Source organism: Sesamum indicum, linkage group LG10, assembly GCF_026168435.1.
Source record: "Sesamum indicum cultivar Baizhima isolate 11 linkage group LG10, ASM2616843v1, whole genome shotgun sequence".
In the NCBI taxonomy this organism is placed as follows: Eukaryota; Viridiplantae; Streptophyta; class Magnoliopsida; order Lamiales; family Pedaliaceae; genus Sesamum; species Sesamum indicum.
Genome location: NC_142666.1, coordinates 15,105,656 through 15,127,609, shown reverse-complemented (window position 1 = coordinate 15,127,609; position 21,954 = coordinate 15,105,656). Strand labels below are relative to the sequence as shown.

Here is a 21,954-nt window from a genome sequence, read left to right as displayed (position 1 = left end):
TATTGAGAACACATGATGAGTAATCGATAAGACTAGAGATCGACAAAGGCTGGTCCAAGGGTTGGTGGAACCTGAAACACTATACAAATTAAACAGACATTCCGCTGCGAAACGAAAAAATTCGCCCATGACACAACATCAGGGGAGCTTGATAAAGCCTAATTGCTAAAGTAAAGCTTGTGCTTCCTACCATAACTTGGTGCTTGTGGTCTTAGTTGAAAACTTGGTGGATCGAATTCCATTCGACTAATGTCTTCTTGATCTACTATAAAAAATTTAAATTGATTTATCAAATCCCGATCGAATGTTTAAGAGTTACGTATTTCAGTTTCGCCCGTTAAAAATGGAACTAAATTGTGACTGCTCTTTGCACACATTGTGGAATAATAGCTGCTTCTTCATGTCAATCAATCCTTATACTATGGTTGTTGTCATCATGAGAAAATAGCATTTTTTATCTCGTAATTAGAATTTTTTTTTTATCCCATTAATTTACAGAATTTTTATCCTTTATTCTATAACTTTAAAAAGAAGTAGCACTTTTGGTCTCATGACACCTTTCTATTAAATACTTAAAAGAAAAGACCACGCGTTTGTTAAGCGTATCATACCAAAAATGCTAACTTTTTAATGTAATTGGACCAAAAGTGAGAGTACGTAACTAATGAAACCAAAAGTATAAAGGTCCTTAGCACATGAGATTTTCCGTTAAAATATTTAACAAAAAAGTTCTACGGGACCAAAAGTGTTACTTTTTGAGAATTACAAAATCAAAAGTGAAAATCTCATAACTAATAAAATTAAAAAAAAAATCTTAACTCACGAAACGAAAAGTATTATTTCCCACATGAGAGAAAACATAACTTAAGTAACTCCAATTTTTATCAAACAATTTGACTAAGTTATCAACCTTACCATTTAACATTGTAATTCCCTTCATACATTATCTTCTTTTTGGCATATTTAATTCTTGTGTCAAACTTGTCCTTGTTTTCTAGTTAATATGTAAAGCTTCTTGTCTCATCCATTTTGTGGCAGACCATTTCTCTCCTGCTAATACTTCACATCCACCATGTAAGGTACTTGGATCAAGTTGTCCATCAAGCCCCTACAAAAGGAATGTTTGATCCACATAATAATAAAACAAATAATAAGACTAAGAATTAAAAAATAATAAATTTACACCGCTGTCTTCATCTAATACTATGGGCAAAAGTTCTAATTCAGACGGGATTTAGTCAAATTTAAATCAATTATATAATAAATAGAATATATTTATGGTATAATTGGTATACAGTGTAGGAAAAGCAATCAATCACACGATAAGCATATCACTCTTGCTCTGTGATTGATATGGTTCAATCCAACTCAAGTAATTTAATTTGATTTGTTCTCTTTGTTTGTCTCTTTCAATTGAGATTATGAAAGACATACTCAGTCACCCCTTGGTGATAATTTCTTACCACTTGGGTACCAATACTTGATATGTTCCTACAATATAGTATCTTGCTAAACGTACTTTAATATTTTCTAACTCAAACTTGTACTTTAAAGGAAATAAATATACATGTTCATATGTAACTCAGTTGCAATAAGTAGAAGAAATTGGAATAAGTCAAACACTTGGACCCTTTTTAAAAATATCAAATTATACTTACACCACCTCCGAAGATTCTCGATTTACACCTGATCCTCTTCCGTTAGAGTTTGGAAGGAAAATACTGACGTAAGCCAACACAAATTACATGAATTTTCAATTTTTGTCACTCGTTTATCATTCTCGTGTATATTTTTGTACTTACGAATGGACAAAATGTAATATAGTTACAAAAACCAAGGTTAACATCATTACGTTTTTTCCTTCGTAAGTACGATATTATTACATAAAATTATTAAACGAGGGATAAAATTAAAAACTTATACAATTCTTTTTTTGTATTTTTTTTGTTTTTACTAACATCAATATTTTTCGTTCAAATCCTAACAAAAGGGGTAAAATATAAACAGCGAATTCGTTCTCAAAGGGGTATAACCGTAATTTCAAAAGAGGTCTAACTGTAATTAATCGTATTCAATTTTCTCTTATATTTGATAATATATGTGCACATGCACACAACAAACTCAAAACATAGTGTTCCAGAAAAGCAAGGCGTCGCCTTTAACTGGTCTCAGGCATAATCCTTTGACCAGCTTACCCCCACAGCTACAGTCACCAGATCCAACCTAGTATACATCAAATTTAATAGATCAACAACACAATTGTCATAGCAAGGTGGTATAAAAATAGCAATTATGCACAAGTGTTGGGTTGAATTATAGTTGTACCCCTCTAAAATTGTGAAATTATATATTTTTTTTAAAAAAAATTCAAAATTATACTTATACACCCTCTGAAAATTCACTTTTTACACCTGACCTCCTTTCGATAGGGTTTGGATGAAAATTATGCCGTACGTTAGCGAAAAAATTACAGAAGTTTTTAATTTTACCCTCTATTTAGTCCATGTAATAGTTTTGTACTTTAATCCTTTGTAAGTACAAAATTATTAATGAGAATGTTGAGGGTAAAAATTGAAAATTTATGTAACTTTTTTTGCTAACGTCAGCATTTTTCGTCTTAACCCTGGCGAGAGGGGGTTCGGTGTAGACTGTGAGTTTTTGAAAGTGGTGCAAGCATAATTTTAGAGTTTCTTTGGGGGAAACTGTAATTTCACTTTTTTAGAGGGGATCTAAGTGTAATTAACCCTAATAAAAATGTCAAAATAAACATGTGATACTGAAATTTCATTGTTTCTTTAAAGGATAATTACATTTTCCTCCCATGGGGGTTTAGTGTAATTACACATATATAGACTCCCCGTGGTTTTGGAAATTACTTCTAGCACCCTGAGCTTCGCTTTCGTCTAACAAATAAGCCCTTCTGTTGCTAAAAATTCACTAAATTTGTAAAACTAATTTTAACCTCGATTGACTTATCCAGGTCAAACAATTTGTTTCCGACTAAACTATCTTTATAACGACGAAGATATACATTCTCACATTCATTACACATTACTTATATGTGAGGATAATTTGATCATAAAAAAATTTATATTACCCATAATAAATTAGTAATAAATCCATAGAAGTTGAATCGTCTTAATGAATTATTGGAAAACAAGAAAAATAATAGATTTGTATGTGCATTTACCTCTGGAAAATATGTTTCTCCACCCTCAACTTTGTCACTTAGGTACATAAGCATCGTTGCTATTCTTTGTCCCCAACGCTTCAAATTAATCTGTACCAATCATGCAATCCTAATACTTAGCCAGTGGTTGCTGATAATTATCAAAATTTTGGGTCAACACCAATTTATCCAAATGATATTGAAAATGAGCACATTATCCCCTATGAAAAAATATAGCAGTTTACCCATTTGTATTTTTTAAAATGAAGCAATTTATCTCCTTATATAGGGAGGTAAATTGCTTCATTTTAAAAATCATAGGGGGTGGTAAATTATTGTATTTTAAAAAATATAAGGTGTTACGTTGCTGTTTATTTTTTCATAAGGGGGTAATTTGCTCATTTGCGATAACATAAGGGGTTGCTTACATTTTTACCCCAAAACTTTTAGGTCAAAAGATGTAATTAATCAGACAGTTAGAAATCAGATATAAAGGCATAAACAAACTTACGGAATCTTCAAAGTAGTCGTAGTGTGGCTTGTAATACTGTTGTTTTTCGTATCTGTACTTGTATCGATGTTAGCATTGATGATATTGTCACCTACCAAAAAATTATAATTTCGATCCCAAAATATACTACGGCTTTGCAATATTAGTTCCATATTTTTGAGTTAGTTAATATTAATTCCACATTTTAGCAAAATATGCAAAATTAGTCCAAATCGTTGCAATTTTTTTACGGTGCGACTAACTTCCTTATATTTTCCTAAAGTGTGAGATTAATATAGGTTGTTTCAGGAAAAGAAAAAATGCAAGGAACCCCCTTACGATAATAAAAATTAATGAGGAAATTACCCTCTATTAAAAAAAAAAAAAGGTAATTTGCCTCCTTGTGCTTTTAAAAATATAACGATTTATCTCACTGTGTATTTTAAAATGAAGTAATTTACCTCCCTAGCACTACAAGGAGGTAAAATGTTTCATTTTAAAAACCACAGGAGAGTAAATTGCTATTATTATTTTATTGGGGATAATTTGCTCATTTACAATATCACATGAAAATAAATTACATTACACACTAGAAAGTATCTGACTATTTTACGAACCATCCTATACTTTGGGACCAAAATTATAATTTTCTGATTCACTTGCTGATATTTTATTTGAATGCTAACTGAAAAACAATAAAAAAAATAAAAAAATAAAAAGAAGGAAAGAAAGAGAAATAAAGAAATCTTACAACTCACCTTATCACCTGTAAGAATTCCCCATTTTCAACTGGTACATGAGTGTACATAGAGATTCTTTTCTCAATTGCCTGATATTGGTTTTTAAGCATCCAAAATAATCAATTTTGTAGTTTGATTTCAAGCCAAGAAAAAATATTATTACTAACAACATATTAATTTATAGTATATAAAGGAGTTCAAATCCCTACTAATACAATCCCTTTGTCCCAAAATAAAAGTTCCGATTTCCTCCGAAATGTCCCAGAATATGACTCCGACCCTCGTTCTACTTTATTAAAAAGAAGTAAAACATTAGATCAGTAGGGATTCAGCTGATTATCCGACTCGATCCCCCAATACAAACATGGCCGGAGTTTGAAATGCAATCTCTTATTTAAAATAGTGATTTAGCACCGCTGGCTCTTGACTCTACTGCTTCTAAACGTAAAATTTTCTATATGTATCGAACACGAACTTTCATTTTGAACGTATATAGATAGTATGTTAAATAAAAAAAAATATATTTTACCCGCTTAACACTAGTTCTTGTGACTTGTAAACTTGTGAAAGCCATTAGTATTTTCAACACAGTTCTTGTTGTCATTTAATAAATGCTAATGTGTGTGGCGCACCCAAATACGTGTGTAATTAATTTAAAACTTAAATGATATGATTATTATTCTTTCAGAATATATATGGTAGTTAAAAGAACATACAAAAAGAAACCTGTATCACACGAGAGTTCCTGTCTTGAGCCATTAGAGACGTTCCAGAGCTTGTTCTTACTTTATGCCTCATTCCCTACAACAACATATAAATGATTAAATGCATCCAAAATATTATTGATGAAATTTTCAGTTGTAGTATGGAGTTTTAAGGTACGTACGCTGTAGTAATGTGGTGACGAGAAATCAACGTTTCAAACCATTGAGGATTTTATTTGTTAGACGAAAGCAAACTTTTGAGGTGCTAAATGTAATTGTTCAAACCACAGGGGGTCTACGTGTAATTACACCAAACCTTAGAGGAGGGGAGTGTATTTATCCCTAATTATAAATACATATCTGTTTATTGTTTGAAATATTACAAATACCTTCTGAAACCACAAAAATCTTAACCAGTACTCCCTTACAATGAGTTGTTACAAGACAGTATTTATAATTTCAGGGGGTATTTGTAATATTTTAAATAATAAAAAAATATTTGTAACTACACCAAACTTTAAAAAAGCCCGTTGTGATTACCCTAAATCAAAATATGATATGCTGCATCCTACGGTCTCACCTTTCCAGTTCTTCTATCCGCAACACCAGAAGGGCGTAGATGGGGTTTGGCAATCTGTATGAGATAATCACATTCCTGTGAAAACAAAATTGTATTATTAGTGCAAGAATCCTTCTTCAATAAATGAAAGTGGTAATTAGGTGCAAGAACTAAGAGCGATGAATTATTATTAATTGAAATAAATTGATTATAATTATTTTTGTCAAAATATCAATGTCTAACAAAAACTAGGGAAAAGTAACTTTTGAAAGACAATTTTAGTCCATACGCACTCATAGGGGTAAAATTATCCGAAAATCTGTCAGAGGACTAAAAGTAAGCAATTTCGTAAGTTACTGGATCTAAACAAAAATGGACATAATTATCGGACTAAAATTAAAATTAGGCATACTTAGCGGACTAAAATAATTCTTTTCCCGAAAAACTATTACAACAATCACATCCTGATCAACCAACACCTATTATTACAGTACACCTACTATGTAGTAGAAACAACATTCCGTACATATAGTTGGATTTCAAACTCATGATCTCTAAAGTCATGAAGCCTCAATTTCACCATCTGAGTTAAGCTTCATTTGCTAGGCTGAAGTAAGTTAAAGAACATAAATTGCTTATTGTTGATGCAATAAAAAGATGGGTTCCTAGTCACAGTAAGTGCCAATTGTATATGCATAACATGGTTTATGAACCATCCTACTACATAGACATCCAAAGTCAATTGAAATCTTTTATGTTAATTTTAGTCCTGTTATTTTAAAATTTTGACAATTTTTATATTTTTTTTATTTAATTTAATTGAAAAATTGCACGTGACTTGCACATGATCCAATAAAATTGTAATTTTAGTATTGTAATTACTTAGGAATTGGCATTTTTTATTCTATACAAATTGATTTACAGAACTAAAATTGCAATTTAATTAGGTTATATACAATTTACATGTAATTTCCAATTCAATTATTTCGAATCTGTATTTGAATAAGTTATTGTCATAATAACAAAAGTTGCTAGATAAAGGACAAAAAATGCAGGTAGAAATGGGCCAACATATAGGAACAAAAACCCTAATTTTAAAATGTCACGTGCGAAACACATGTATTTTTACGCTCCGACCAAAAAAGGATTAAAATCACGAAAACTAAAAAGATACATGACCAGAAGTCTATCCTAAAAAATCAAAGGACGAAAACGCTAAATAACCTAAATAATAGGACAAAAAATACATGCAAGCAGTAAAAGCTTAGTAGTAGTTGATATGAAAAATACAAAAATGATGGGATTAGGTTACCTCAGGACTTAAGAAATTCTGAAACAAGATAATACGAGGTGACCAACTAATTACTTTAGGTCTCACCTACACAAAATGGATAAACAAGTTAGAGGAGAAGAACACAACTCTATAGCTGTAAATAAACACTTAAACACAACAACTTTGCCTATTCAAATTTCATCAATTTACCATGTCTTGAAAGTTTGCTCAACAAGGTCCCAAAAAGACATAAATTCTGGGTCGTTAGTCCTCTTTTACTTCAAGTGATCGTGGGATTTAAGTGGTGTAGATAACTCTGGGGGTTGAAATTAAAGTCATTATATTGAGTGGTCTAATCTAATGTTTGTTAGTGTCGATAATGTGATAGATATAAGTTATATACTATTTACTTTTAACTATAATTCGGAGGGAAAAATATTATTTTAGTCCGTTAAGTATGCCTAATTTTAATTTTAGTCCGATAACTATGTCCATTTTTGTTTAGGTCCAGTAACTTACGAAATTGCTTACTTTTAGTCCTCTGACAGATTTTCAGACAATTTTACTCCTATGAGTGCATATGGAGTAAAACTGTCTTTTAAAAGTTGCATAGGGGTAAAATTGTCCGAAAATCTGCTAGAGGACTAAAAGTAAGTAATTTCGTAAGTTACTGGACCTAAACAAAAATGGACATAGTTATCGGACTAAAATTAAAATTAGGTATATTTAGCGGACTAAAATAATATTTTTCCCTAATTTGGATGGATAATATATTTTAATATAAAAGTTTAGTATATACAATTTCTTATATAAAATTAAATAATATATTTTATATAAAAGGTTATATATAGAGAGGGGGGGGGGGGCAATTAGATAGGTGATCTTTCCTAGCTATTACAAGACTCTTGATTACTTTTTGACATTTTTGAATTTTGTTTATTTATTTCTCAATCTATCAATTTCTTGAGATCACTAGCAAAACACTAATTTGAGAAAATTAAACCACAATGAATAAATATATTTTTGTAATATGATTAATTACTATGAAATAAATCAAGTGGAAGGAGATTCTAAAGTGTTTCATGCAACCAGCAATAACTATTTATCTATTTTTTTCCTTTTTTTCCCCAAAATCTAACTTAATCAAAATTTCCAAATATATTTATGAAACTTATTTCATTTTCTATTCAACTTATCAAAAATGTCAGAATCATGGAGATAATTATTAATTTTCTATGAATAGGGCTAAAATTAATTCCAAAAAACAAGGGATTTCTTAATCATAATTCTCAAAATGGAAAAATTTATATTTCACAAGGAACCAAAAATTACATGAAATCAAGAATTATTTAGTTGATTTGATTGAGATTGTTGTTGGTGGAATGTGTATGGGAATGATCAATTTTGGCAAAATGCCATGTCTTTGGGATTTTGAGGCATTCAAAGGACAATATATATTCATGGAATTTAGAAAGATAAATACTTATTCACTTGGACTCAAGAACATTCATTTTTTCAGGGTAAATTACAGCTATTTTTTCTGGGATTTGAGGTTTAATTCAATTGGCGAAGTTGAGAAATGCTATTCATAATAGTAACTATTGATTATATATAATTATCTGACATTAATAATTAATATGTAATTTTTATAGCGATCGATTTACTTAAAAAATAATAATTTATCACTTTTACTTTAAAAAAAAGAAAAGAAAAGAGAGATCGCCATTTATAATTGTAGACCATGAAAGCTAACTAACAGAAAAAAGATTGAAACAATTGGAGGGACATACGTATCCGAGACGTAAAGTCACTGCTTCTTCGTCATCCCAGTAAGAAATGCCTGGAAAAACGAACAACAGCAAGTCATATTAGTTATGTGTAAAACACAAGGGGAAACACCATTTTACGTTCCGTAATTTAAGGCCTTTTTATTTGATTCTATTAATTATGAGTATTTTATTTTTGGTTCCGTAACTTTTAAAAAATAATACTTTTTTCATAATACATTTTCATTATATATTTTAACAAAAAATAGCAGATGATCATTAGAGTTTTTATATTTATGGTCCCGTATATACAACATTCTTCTTTTGATCCCATAACTTTCAGAAAGTAGTACTTTTGGTCTCACGAACTTAACGATCATGTGGTATTTTTCATGAAATATCGGATGAAAATATGTAAAGGGATCAAATCTATTATTTTTTTTGAAAATTATGCGATCAAAAGCGATAATTTCATAACCAATGAAATCAAAAGTAAAAAAATTCTAAATTACGAGACAAAAAATACTATTTTTTCAGAAGCTCACTAATGCAATAGATCTTGAAACTCTGTGTGTGTTCGGGAATAGAAAAAATAAAGGGATGAGTAGATTTACACCCTCTGACTTATGGTCTATGCACAAACCATCTATGTCTTTTGCATAATTATAGAAACTACCCCTGATAGCAAAAATTAGGGTAGTTTGTGCAATGATGCTAAAGTTTTTATGAGTGTGTGTGTAATTTTTAAAAAATGTAGGGGTGTTTTATATAAGTGATATTAACATTTTAGTAGATATATGTGTAATTATAAATAATTTGTAGCCATAAGTCAAAAAATGTAAATGTAATTATCCCAAAAATAATAAATGGCAAACCTAATTTAGCATTGCTTTCATTGACTTTTTGTGTTCGTCCCAAAGAAGATATTGCACCTGCATGTGGGAATCTTTTTCAATTGTGACTTCATAAATAAAAAAATTAAAATTCATAAGTTAGACAAATTAGAGGATATATGGAAAGTATATTGGTTTCAATCACATCAAGAAAATAACTCAATAACGAAAAAAATAAAAAATAGTATCGAGTTAATTAGAAAGTAAAATTTTCAATGCTGGTTTATATTATTTAATATAAGAAATTTATTTACCAATGCATTTACCAATGAAAATTTACTAAACCAATTTAGCAACGGATTATTTAAAATATATATTAAATAATATAGATTAAAAATTTACTTACTAATTAAATTGAGACTGATTTTAGTATCAATTCTTTTCATAATTATTCGAAATTGTGAATATTAGTGCAACCTAAGAATATCAAATCAAGAATAAAATGAAATGTTTTTTGCAGGGAAAATAATACTTTTCGTTTCGTAATTTTGGACCTTCTTACTTTTGTTCTCAATAGTTACGGGATTCTCATTTTTTATCCTATAATTTTCTTAAAAGAAATTAGCACTTTCACTCTCGTGACATTTTCCTGTTATACTAGCTATAGTATCTGCAAAAACTTAACACTTGAAAACATAAATTTATGTACCAGACAGCAGACACTACAAAAATTTAGAAGATTAGTGACCAAAAACAATCAAGTGATAATTTTAATATTGTCACTAATTATTCGTATTTAATGACGGACATTGCTACTTTGACACAATAATGAATTTTATTAATTTTAGTAATTACTATTATTTTTAAAAATTGTTATTAGTATGGATTAGTGACCGAAAATTGTGCACAAAGCTTTCGCTAAATACAATAGTGACTCGTCTGCAGTGACGACTTAGTGACGATAAAGAATAATTTTTATTATATTGTGTTGTCATTAAATTATCATTATAGAGATGTTATTAATTGAAATTAATGTCAACTTTATACATAATTATTAGTTATATAACACAAAATAAAAACAGTGTTATTTAATATATATTTTTAGTGATAATTCTAAAATTATCACTTAATAATTTGTCACCTATGTCATATTTTCTGTTAGAGTACTTTAAACTATGATAATTGTGCTCCCCATTTAACTAGATACCTCCAAGTGAAATGTGAACCGTTGGATGAGAATATGATAATGTCATAAATTGATATATATATATATATGCTAAAACTATAATTTCAACCCAATGGTCCACAATCTACTTGAGGGCTTAAATACATTTTTGGTCCTATAGTTATATTTGTTTGACATTTTAGTCCTTTTAAATTTTTAGAATTGTAAAATGGTCCTACATGTTTTAAATTTCCTGAATTTAGGACACATTTGACAGATTTTTTTCCCAATTGGCTGACCTTTTTTCTCATTTTTCGTACAAAAGTGTTCTGAATTTGTAAAAATTAAAAATATGAAGGACTATTTTACAATTCTAAAAATTTAAAAGTCTAAAATGTCAAACCTGAATAATTAGAGAACCAAAAATGCATTTAAGCCTCTACATGGATGACATGACATGAACCATTATATCTAGCTATAAATTCTGCCAAATAATAATAAATACTATTAAAATACCAAGTCACAACAATATCTAGAAGCATAAACACAAAAAACATATAGTGGAGGGATATAAAGGGTAATTAGTAACTTCTCTCCGAAATTTGTCATAATTATAAATATTTTTTCGTTATTTGAAAAATTATAAATACCCACTGTTTTTAACATTTGTCTAACAACGAGCCCATTTCATTAGGTTTTCATCTAATTTTTGTGGTGAACTGACCAAAATGCCCTTTTGAATTATAAATTATAATTTAATATATTTCTTTTATAATTTTTTAAAATATTTTTATGAACTAATATTCTCTTTAGATTATTTATTTTACCCACCCTTATATTTTTTTATATTTTTTCAAATATTTATTTGTTTAAAAAAAAAATCAACAAGGATAGAATGTTAGTGTCCTCCTCACCGTTTAGGGCCTACATAATTACTTTCCATTCGAGGGAGGCATTTGTAATTTTTCAAACAAGAAGGGAGTATTTGTAATTATATGTCAAATCTCAGAATTGATAATTGTAATTTTCCCGGGAAATGAATACGAGAAATATGCAATTACTACAAGAAAATGGATCAATAGCTACGAGAAATTTGATATCAAAATCAGCGTCGAGCTAATTAGTAAGTAAAATTTTCGTTGCTAATCTACACTATTAAATATACATTTTCAACAATTTGTTCCTAAATTCTATAGCAAGCAAATGTCTATCGCTAAATATATTAGCAAGTAAATATCTTGTATATAAGTTAACAACGAGAATTTTACTTGCTAATGAAATTGATTTTTCGTTACTATTTAGTCATTTTCTTTAATGAATTGTGATTTTACGTAATATTGCAAAATAAAATGATTTTAGAAACGTACTGGATGAATCCTCCAATCTCCCAAGAAATACCAGTTGAATCAATGCTCCTGGAAATACATACAATTTTAATTGTATTTAAACTTGCAAATATTAATTTACCTCTAAAACATATAGAAATGGACGTGAAAAAGGCAAAAAATGTTGCCCATAAGACTAGTTTTTGCCAAGTTGATCATAGAACAAAATGCATCACTATACAGAAACGAAAATAAAATAAGAAAATAACAACAATTACTACAAGAAATATGACATTTAATCATGATTAATGGTTCAGAATTATAATAAATAGTCATTGAACACGGTCATGCAATTATTATTGGCTTTGGTTTTTGTATGGGTGATAACATTTGTCATGGCTTATATTTTTATTATGGCTCTTAATTGCGAAAAATAATTTTTTCATAATGGAAAAGTTAATTTTTTACGGCAATTTTATTTAATTATTTTAATAATAGTTATTTATCATAATTTTTAATCATAATCACTAATATTATAATCAATAGTAATTATTTTTTTTTTAGTGAAAGAAAAATACAACTCAATAAGGTCACAGAGAAGTTCACAGAAATAGAGTTTAATTTAATTTACCTCAATAAGCTATTAATATGATATTGTGACATAAACATAGTCATCCCTTTCTTAGAACAAAAGATCAATTGCCATTGCCTTCATGTCATCTTCAAAAAGGTATTTTGATTATTATTTAGATATACACATTTTAACTATTTTGTGTCTGTGTCGCAAAAAATCACACACATATATATGTATATACATCAATCTGGCTCAATTAAAATATTTTAATTATATGTCTCTTTTGTTTTTGAAAAATAAGAGTGATGAGGTCACAAAATAAGTAGTCCGAAATCAAGCCTAGTTCTTAGTCCAAAAAGCTCAAAGCGAAGAATAGAGTGGAGGCAGGCCTGTTAGCCCAAAAGATGCGAGGCCCCAAAGAAGGACTTGTGGGTTGGAGGCCCAAGGAACCCAAAGTCATTTCAGATAGACAGGTCAACATTTCGCCCATATGGTAGAAGGCCACGAGAGCAGGACAGGGGGACAGACTTCTGTGACAAAGGAACCTCTCTCCCTAATGAAATCCCTTGGATGAAGTAGACTCCCTCAGAATCCTCCAACTAACAAGACCAGCATGCTAGGAATCTTATCCACTGAAAACTGCATACCTAATAGTGGAAGCCAGTCTCCTTCGCCACTGTGGGACTCTGGCTATAAAACTAAATTTGGCCCTCTCATAGAAGGGGATGTTCTTTTGAGCACTTATCAATAGATTTCATATTCTACATTATTGTTCTCAAATTTTCATCATATTTTGCTATTTTATCCTCGTGTTTCCCATTTATTTGATATTCGTATTTCAATATCTCATACTGATTTGGGTGTTAGAGTGCTAACATCTTTTTTGCAGGTTCTAATTTCTGCTTTACAAAACATTTGGCCTATAGAAGAACTCAAATCTATACTCGACTAGACTTGTGCGTTTTTTGCACTCTTCAAGTGGCACCAAATGGAAACACTTAGCAGCACTTCTAACAAGCAGGCGTGGGCCATACTGTAAAAAAGGCGCAGCTATCCTTGCTACCTCCCCTTGGAAATCCTTGGACTTTTTATACTCTAGTATTCGATTATGCCAATAAGCTTCTAGATAACGATGCCCCTCCTCAAAGTGGGGGAAGTCCAAGCAAACTTGATTAGTTGACTTTAGTAGCTCCTCTGACTAACTCCCTGTAAGGGCCAAGAGCTCCTTCTGCAATTCTTTGGCCTCCCTCTCGGCTTGCTGATACCTCCCTATTGCCTCTCTCTTCGTCTCCTTCAGCTTAGCAACATGGGCTAATAGGCATTCCACATGATCTTCCAGCCTCATCTTTCGGGCATCCCCCTGTGGAGGAGGAGGTACCACCTGGAGGCGAGTAAACAGCTCCCCCACCAACATGGCCACCTAAAGTTAGGAAAGACAGTAAAGTTAAGTAGAAGGATAGGATAATCTAAACGACACCACTAAGGAAACGACATAATCACTCACCTTGATCACATGAGAAGACAACATCCTATCTATCTCCTCCTTCGGCAGAGAGGATAATAGATGTTTGTCCACAGGGGTAGGCACCCCCTTAAGAATTTCAAAGGGTAGGGAGGACTCCCCCTTCCCCTCCTTCTCAAGAGATTGGCGAGTATAGAGACTCATGTCAGGTAACAAATGTTGGGGTTTAGTAGAGGAACCTCTTAAGTCTCGAGGAGGAGGAGGAGGGGGAAGACGCATGGCAGTTGAGCGCGTGGAACCTGGAAGAGGTGCTACTGAAGAAGGATGATTCAAGAAACTTAGCTTCGTACGCTTAAAAGACCCTACTGGAGTCGTGAAGGCTAGCGTTTTTCCCTTAGAGTCACTCGAAATAGGAGACCCCTTGGGGACCCTCGAACAATTGAAGGGATATGGCGCAGCTTGGTATCGAGAATCTGATAGATGAATGGGTTGCAACCATAAAGATAGCAGCAACCACCCTAGAACTCGATAAAGAAAACTTCATAAAACTAGTGGAGTTGACCTTGGATGGTTCTGTGAAGATCGGATGTGATAATACTATAAAAGATACCAAAGCCAGTATCCCTGTCGGAGATTCAAAAAGCACCATAGCAAATTAGCTAGGAAGGTTTACCAAGATATATTTCATTGAAGATGGATATTTCAAAGGAAGTAGAGCAAAGAAGACTAGAGAATATGCACAAGCTCTCATTGGCTTTAAACTAAGAAGTGTTTGCCCAGTAGATGAATATATCTATTGGTTTAGTAAGTATTTCTTCCAGAGTGGAGTAGCAACAAATATAGCAGCTCCAATGTTCTATGCAAAGATCTGTAATCCACGGAGGGTCTATTTTTAAAAGACAAACTGAAGGATGAGTTATCAAGCATCCATCCAAAAAAACATGAAGAGGCTGAGAGGTAAAATCAAACGAACCCCTCTATGTTGTGATAACAATGACTTTTCTACTATTATAGGAGAACCAAGCGAGCCAAAGGAAGAAGAAGAAGCAAACCACTGACTCCTAGCACAGGAGTTCCAGAAGAACCTCTTTTAGGCGGAGATCATGGTGGTCCAAGTCAAAAGCCAGATCATACAAATTTGGACAGAAATCTTGACCAACAAGAGCTTCATTCAAGGGATCTAGTCGAACAGATACAAGATCCATAGGAAGAACTCCTACAAGAAGAACTTTTAGACGAGTCCATACCCGAGCTAATGAAAGTTTCAAGAACTGTAATTGCTGGACCTGCGGAGCAAAAGGTCATATATCTCCAGACTACCCGCAGAAACATGGTGAAGTAAGAAAATTTAAAGGCATGGATGCCATCCTGGACGCAGTCTACTATGCTAATTTGGTACCCATTTACCAATTTGAAAACCTTCCTTCAAATAAAAGTGTCTATGAGTAGGAAATAGAAACTGATTCGGATGGATTTTCAACCGAATCAGAATAATTAGAACGAGGAAGATAGGCTTGAAACCTCTGAAAGCCTATCAAGATTCTTTTTCAAGATGACGGTGTCAAACAAAATCATCAAAAGAATCATGCGTCAAAATTCCAACCTCAGTCCATACAATGGTTTTAGGATTGGAGGAATTCGAAAGGTCCTCAACCATATAGGATTGAACTAGAGAAAATATCACATAATCTACAAAGTAAGTTCATGTGAGTTTGCTATTCTCATAGAACTTACGGGTGATATGATGGAAATACAGCTTATTCCTAAAGAAGAAATTCTTAAAGAATTAAGTAAGCTTAGAGAAAAAGTTGTTGTTACTATGAAAGGGATCCACATAAGAACTATTGAAACAGTAATAAAAGCAACTTTCAAGGACAAAATTGATTCGAAAATACATTTATCAATAATGGATAGAAGAATAAATAACTTAAGAGATGGTTGTCTTGGAACAATAATAGGTAATCTGTATGCAGGAAAATTAATATTTGACATTCATCCTAGAATTGCATACAACCTAGCATACCAAAATTTTAGGAGAGTCTTAACCCTTCATTAGGATTTTAAAAGAAAAGATCTAATGAAAGAATGAAATAGACCGTATTCTATAACTTATAAAATGGCTTATGCCCTTTCCAACACACATTATTCTGATATGTTTCTTAGAAAAAGAGTATATTGAGATTTTAGAATTTTCAAGGAATTTGCCGAAGTTATGACATCAGATCCAATTAGGATACCTAGAATAGGTGGTATCGATATCGTTATAAAAGATCACCTAATTTTAGACCGAACACTTAGCTCTAGAACTGAGTTTAGTAGTAGAATATCTTTTTTGGAAGATAGGATCAAAGGCTACAAAGGAAAGGAGAAAGAGTTGTTAAAACTTTAGGGTAAATAACACAAAACTTAGATGCCCAAAAGGATGGAGATACGAGTTATGTTTGACATCACTGAGAAAGAAAATTATTTTTCTTGTGATGACTTATATCATTTGCAGCAACTTGTTGTTGGTAGATATGTAGGCATGCTAGAAATAGCATGCCATGAAATTCTAGCTGCAAGTGTTGCAGAGACGTGAAAATGGGAGTACGATTTTGGGGTTAAGTTTCTTCGAAGATCATAAACCATGGGGAAGAAAAGGTGACGGAATGGAATTCAGTCTTGATGGTGTTACCATAAGAATTGAATGACTAGTCTCTTTACTATATACATATTTGTTGGTATATTATATGAACAATATAAGACAGAGTATTTTGCAGCTTATATTGATTTAGGATCAACGATTTGCACGGAAAATTTTGGAGTTTTCCTAAAGAAGTAAGGAAAACTTTATCCGTTATCGCAAGAAGGGATTTTTTAGAGAAAATTCTAATACTCAATAAGGAAATACAATAAGCCAAGATCATGATTGGAGAAGCATTCAGGACACCATGGTTTAGGGAGAAAACACCTCCTCTTTACTTTCATAATACAGGTGATGATATCTTGCTAGGTAACATTTTCATTCAAATATTTGCAAGATATATGCAGGATAATCAGAGGAATCTGTTAATCTTTACTACTATATAGGTTTTCTGAAGAGAAAAGGCATTTAATAGGATAATGCCTATAAATTTTTTAAGTAAGCGTGATGATTTCGATGCTAGATTAACTCATCCGAAAATGCAGGATAAGAGAAAATTTGATAAAGTTCTTTTATCTTTCACGCAACAAGAACTTATCGATAGTGATAGCTTTTACAAGGAATCTAATTAAGAGATTAAGAACCTCAAGGAAGCATTGCAGGAGATAAAGTCGCTAAATATCAGCGAAGAAAGAAAGCTCTCTCTTGAGAACGTCAAGAGACTTATCTAGAGAAACTTCAGTGAAAACCCTCTGGCATGATGGGATGGGAACAAGGTCGAAGCTACTCTGAAAGTTAAAGAAGAATGCAAGTACGAGTGCACAAAATACAAGCCTATCCAGATGAATATGGAGGATAAGAAAGATCTATAGGTGATTATCAAAGAGCATATCAATTTTGAACTCATTGAGCCTGGAGTCTCTACCTACAATAGCCCTGGATTTCTAGTAGGAAACTATGGTGAGATAAAGAGAGGTAAACCCAGGTTGGTAATTAACTATCAAGGTATTAATAAAATGTTAGAATTTGATGGTTATTACATTCCTAGTAGAGATCACTTAATTGATTACATAAAAGGTGCAAAAGTGTTTTCTAAATTCGATTGTTAATCTAATTTTTATCATATTAAGATAGAGAGCGAATCAAAGAAATTTATTGCATTCTCCACACCTAGGGACAGTATATTTGGAATGTGCTTTCAATGGATTTAGCTAATTCACCCCAGGTATTTCAAAAAAATGGATAATCTTTTTAAAGATTATTTTGTGTTCATGTTTGTCTGTATTGACGATATATTGGTTGCACCTAAAAATATGAAAGATCATACTAAACATCTTGAGATATTTTCTAGTGCATGCCATAAAGAAGGATTAGTACTTTTTGAAAAGAAAGTTACTATAACTGTCAATAAAATTGAACTTTTAGGAATTTTTATTGACAAAACAGATATTGAGTTACAGGATCACATTGTTGAGAAAATTCGCAATTTTCTGGACGTACTCAAGGATAAAAAGCATTTACAAAGCCTTTTGGGAGTTGTTAATTTTGCAGGAATCTTTACTAAGGATCTTGCAAGATACAAAAGAAATTTCCAATCAATTCGAAGGAAACAGAAAGTTCAAAGTGGAAATAGGAGGAAATTCACACTCAAAAAAGTTAATTGAGTTGAAATAGGTCTGCAGTAACCTACCCAAGCTCGCCATACCACAGGATGAGAACTAATTGGTAGTCTACATAAACGCAAACGACTATAGATGGACAGTAGTGCTCATGAAAATGACTACTACAGGGAAAGAACCTTGTAGATACAAGAGGATTGTTCTTAAAATAACAAACCCAAGTCTGGCACATCAACGAGAAGGAATTCTTTGCAGTTTAGAAGACTTTTAAGAAATGACCTCTATTTTTACTTGCTAAAGAATTCACATTGAAAATTGATAATACCAATGTTACAGCTTTCTTGAAGAATAAATTAGATGAGAAGGCTTGTATTATTAGATGACAAGCTGAATGTCAATATTATTGTTATTATATTATTGTATAAAAATCTCATGAGAATGTTCTTGTAAATTTTCTGACAAGAAATGGAAGCATTTGAAGCAAACTCCATCATGTTGAGGTTCAAGAACCTCAAAGAAAATCTTGAGGAGCTTGACAAGAAGTTTGGACGGCTAGCAGTGAATGTCCAAGTAGCCGGACAAATACAGAGAACTGATCATGACACTGTCCAAATCCCAATAAGAAGTACTATAGTGGTTTCAACCTCATTATGGAACGATCTACAAGAACTAATTCGGAAGGCATCAACCTCGGGGATGACTCACGAGTTGAGGAAGCATGACCCTAAATATACCTTTAAAGTACAGGACTTTAAACCTGTAGCGTCGGATTCAAGTACCGATTACATGAGGCCATTGCCAGACTTTGGTGAAACAACAACAATAGGGTCACAGAAAGTGCAAACTCCTAATGATTTGAGTCAACCCAGCACCTTGGGGTAAAAGATGGAGAGATTAGGCGTAAGCCAATGACAGGCACCTCTAGGGATAATACTAACAAGTTGATATATTTTTCTTCTGCTTGGCAGGTTTACCAACGAATGTGGGAACAATTAATTTTTCGCTAAAGAGTAAATTCAAGCAAGACCATTATCAAAACATCCGAAAAATATAACAGAGTCTGGATGTTAGAGGGATCCAAACCAGAAGAAGTTTGAGAATGGAATGATTTTGGAGCTATTGTTTCAGTTCATACTATGTCACCAAGTTTTTCGAAAATTTCAAAGCTCTTAGAATGAATTAGTAGGACGGTCAATGATTCATGGCAAAATAAACTCCATTCGAAAAGAAGAGATATGTTAGTGCTAAAAATTCATATCTACCACTCCAGAATCAGCTGGAAAAGGGTCTCATCCGGCATTCTATTTCATGAAGCTGCAGAGACCTAATATGTTAGCTTTCAACAAAATGAAAGTTGGCTCAGGAAAAGTTCCACTAAATCAGCTATAAGTTAGGATGACATTTCTAACAAGAGAGTTTGGGATTTATGGGTCTGACTCACTGAGATGGACAAAGTCAAATTCATTTAAAATATTTTCAAATAAATTAAATGGACAATTCCTATTAAACTCCATGACAAGAAAAAGTACTGACTTTGCAGAAAGCTTATTTGAAAGCAAGAGGATGTTGATCTGAGAAAATAAGTTACCAGCGACCAAAGCTAGGATGAAGACATGCAATATGCTGCTAAAACATAGCATAACAATGTATGGCATTGCTGCTAAAAGCAAGAAGAACCTCTGTTCGGGACAAACATTCAGGTCACCCAAAAGAAACCCAAACTAAATCAAGACAAGGGTAAAAGAAAGAATTTTTACAAAGCAAAGCAAAAACCACCGAATGTAAAAATTCAAGAAGGAGACTGTTGGCAAAAGACGACAAAAGCCAACAATCGGCAAAGCAAGAAAGCCAACTAACAATCACATGACCGACAACCCATCATGACCACCAGCTGGAAAGGATGCGGTGATGACAAAAGCAATGACGTCATCAGAAAAGGACAAGAAGATGATGATCAGTGACATCATCAAAAATACGTTTGAAGTTTGCGAATGGCTATAAAAAAAAAAAAAAAAAAAAAAAGAAGCAGCAAAGCAAAGGGGGATCATCAGAGATCTTCTCCAACTCTTCAAAGCATCATATTTTGAGTGTCAAATCTTTGTAATTTTTTGAATTCTTAGTTTATGGGATTTCCTCAACGAATCAAGTTGTCTCCTCCACGGAGAAAATAATATCTACGTAATATTTCATATATTCTTCAATTAAAGTAAGGCTTCTATTCAAGATGTTGTCCAAGATTCTATTAAGTCCTACATTGGAGTATCTTCTACACTCTAAGGTAGAAAATGAAATAGGATTAAATTATTTGTTGCTGAAAAGAGCCACTTACGAACCATCTACTGCGGTAGTGTGGTTGGAGAAAATCCGTAAAATCGAGGACTTGGAATACCCGAGAAGAAAGCGATCGAAAAAAAGTACGAAATTATAAGGGCTTAATTTTATTTCGGAGGCATGTTGAGTCAAACTAAAAGCATTTGTATGGACTATAAGAGTTTTTCAATAGAAGGGCAAAATGAGCATTAATTTGTCCTAATCTGGCTAAAGGACCAAAATCGCTAAAAGATAAAGGATCAAATTGACACGTCCGAAAGATAAAGAACCAGATCGGGAAAACACTAAAGATACAAGACCAAAATTGCTTTAAAGCTTAGGAAGTATGCACAGAAGTGTAAAAAAAAAAAAAGAAAGTAGAGAAAAACTCAAATAACTCGTACAAAAGTTTAATGTATTAATGTGAGATTTATTAAATTTTCCGTATTTAATCTAGAATCTATTTATGATTCATTACAACACCCGAGAAGTCGAGAGTTCACGCTTTAAGGTTTCATCATAAATTACATGTAGCTTCTTAAATCAAATTAACTCAAGAAACTAACAAAAGTAAATGCAATATATATGTGATAATTTTTAAAAAAAAAATAAAAAATAACAAAATGATGTCCAAAGAAATAGAAAAAAAAATGTACAAGGTCGTCAGAACAAAGTGAGAAAGATGAAGATAAGATCCTCACATATCATATAATATTTATGCACGTACATAATAAGATGCACAAATTTATCTCGAATAATAATGACGTTTTGTACGCAAAGTATGAAGAGAATCAAGAATTTCGATAATCATTCCAAGAGCAACGTATGTGAGAAGAGCGAAGAAAAACTTCATGATGGACGTATCTATCAAACAAAAAAAAGGGGAATCGGGGCGAAGAAAATGCCGAATACAATGAAATTTTGATAGTAGAAAGAGTATTCATGAATTACAATGCATTTCATTAAATTTTAATTACAGAGGTAGTCGTACTATTCATTTTATTTAATATAACCAAACTATTGCGGCTTTTATATTAGCTAAGTTAGGCAAACACCTCTAGAGGTTACAACTTTACATTGATGAAGTTAGGTACAAACTGCACGTTCGGAACAATAGCTTAAAAAGATGTAAGTACAGAGATATTTAATTTATGTGCACTTTTATGAATATTATTAATTCTCTATGATGAATAAGTTAATAATATGATTATTATTTGTATATAAATAAAATAGCTCAATAATTATGAAAAAGATTGATACTAATTAGCAAATAAAATAACAATTCGTTGTTAAATTTATTAGCAAGTAAATTTTCGTTGCTAAGTTAATCAGAAAGTAAAAT

At 31.9% G+C, this 21,954-nt stretch overlaps 1 protein-coding gene across 1 annotated transcript; it reads right to left on the bottom strand.

Annotated features, from left to right (window-relative positions):
- Positions 1-861: 861 nt before the first annotated feature.
- LOC148786724 (prolyl 4-hydroxylase 1) lies at positions 862-21,574 on the bottom strand. Its single transcript, XM_088886068.1, has 12 exons — positions 21,415-21,574; positions 12,067-12,115; positions 9,577-9,633; positions 8,726-8,775; positions 6,975-7,040; positions 5,684-5,758; positions 5,126-5,200; positions 4,418-4,488; positions 3,681-3,732; positions 3,191-3,280; positions 2,132-2,223; positions 862-1,109 (listed from the first exon to the last, which is right to left on the bottom strand). The coding sequence occupies exons 1-12, from the start codon at positions 21,463-21,465 to the stop codon at positions 995-997; spliced, it is 843 nt and encodes a 280-aa protein (XP_088742194.1). The 5' UTR covers positions 21,466-21,574; the 3' UTR covers positions 862-994.
- Positions 21,575-21,954: the final 380 nt, after the last annotated feature.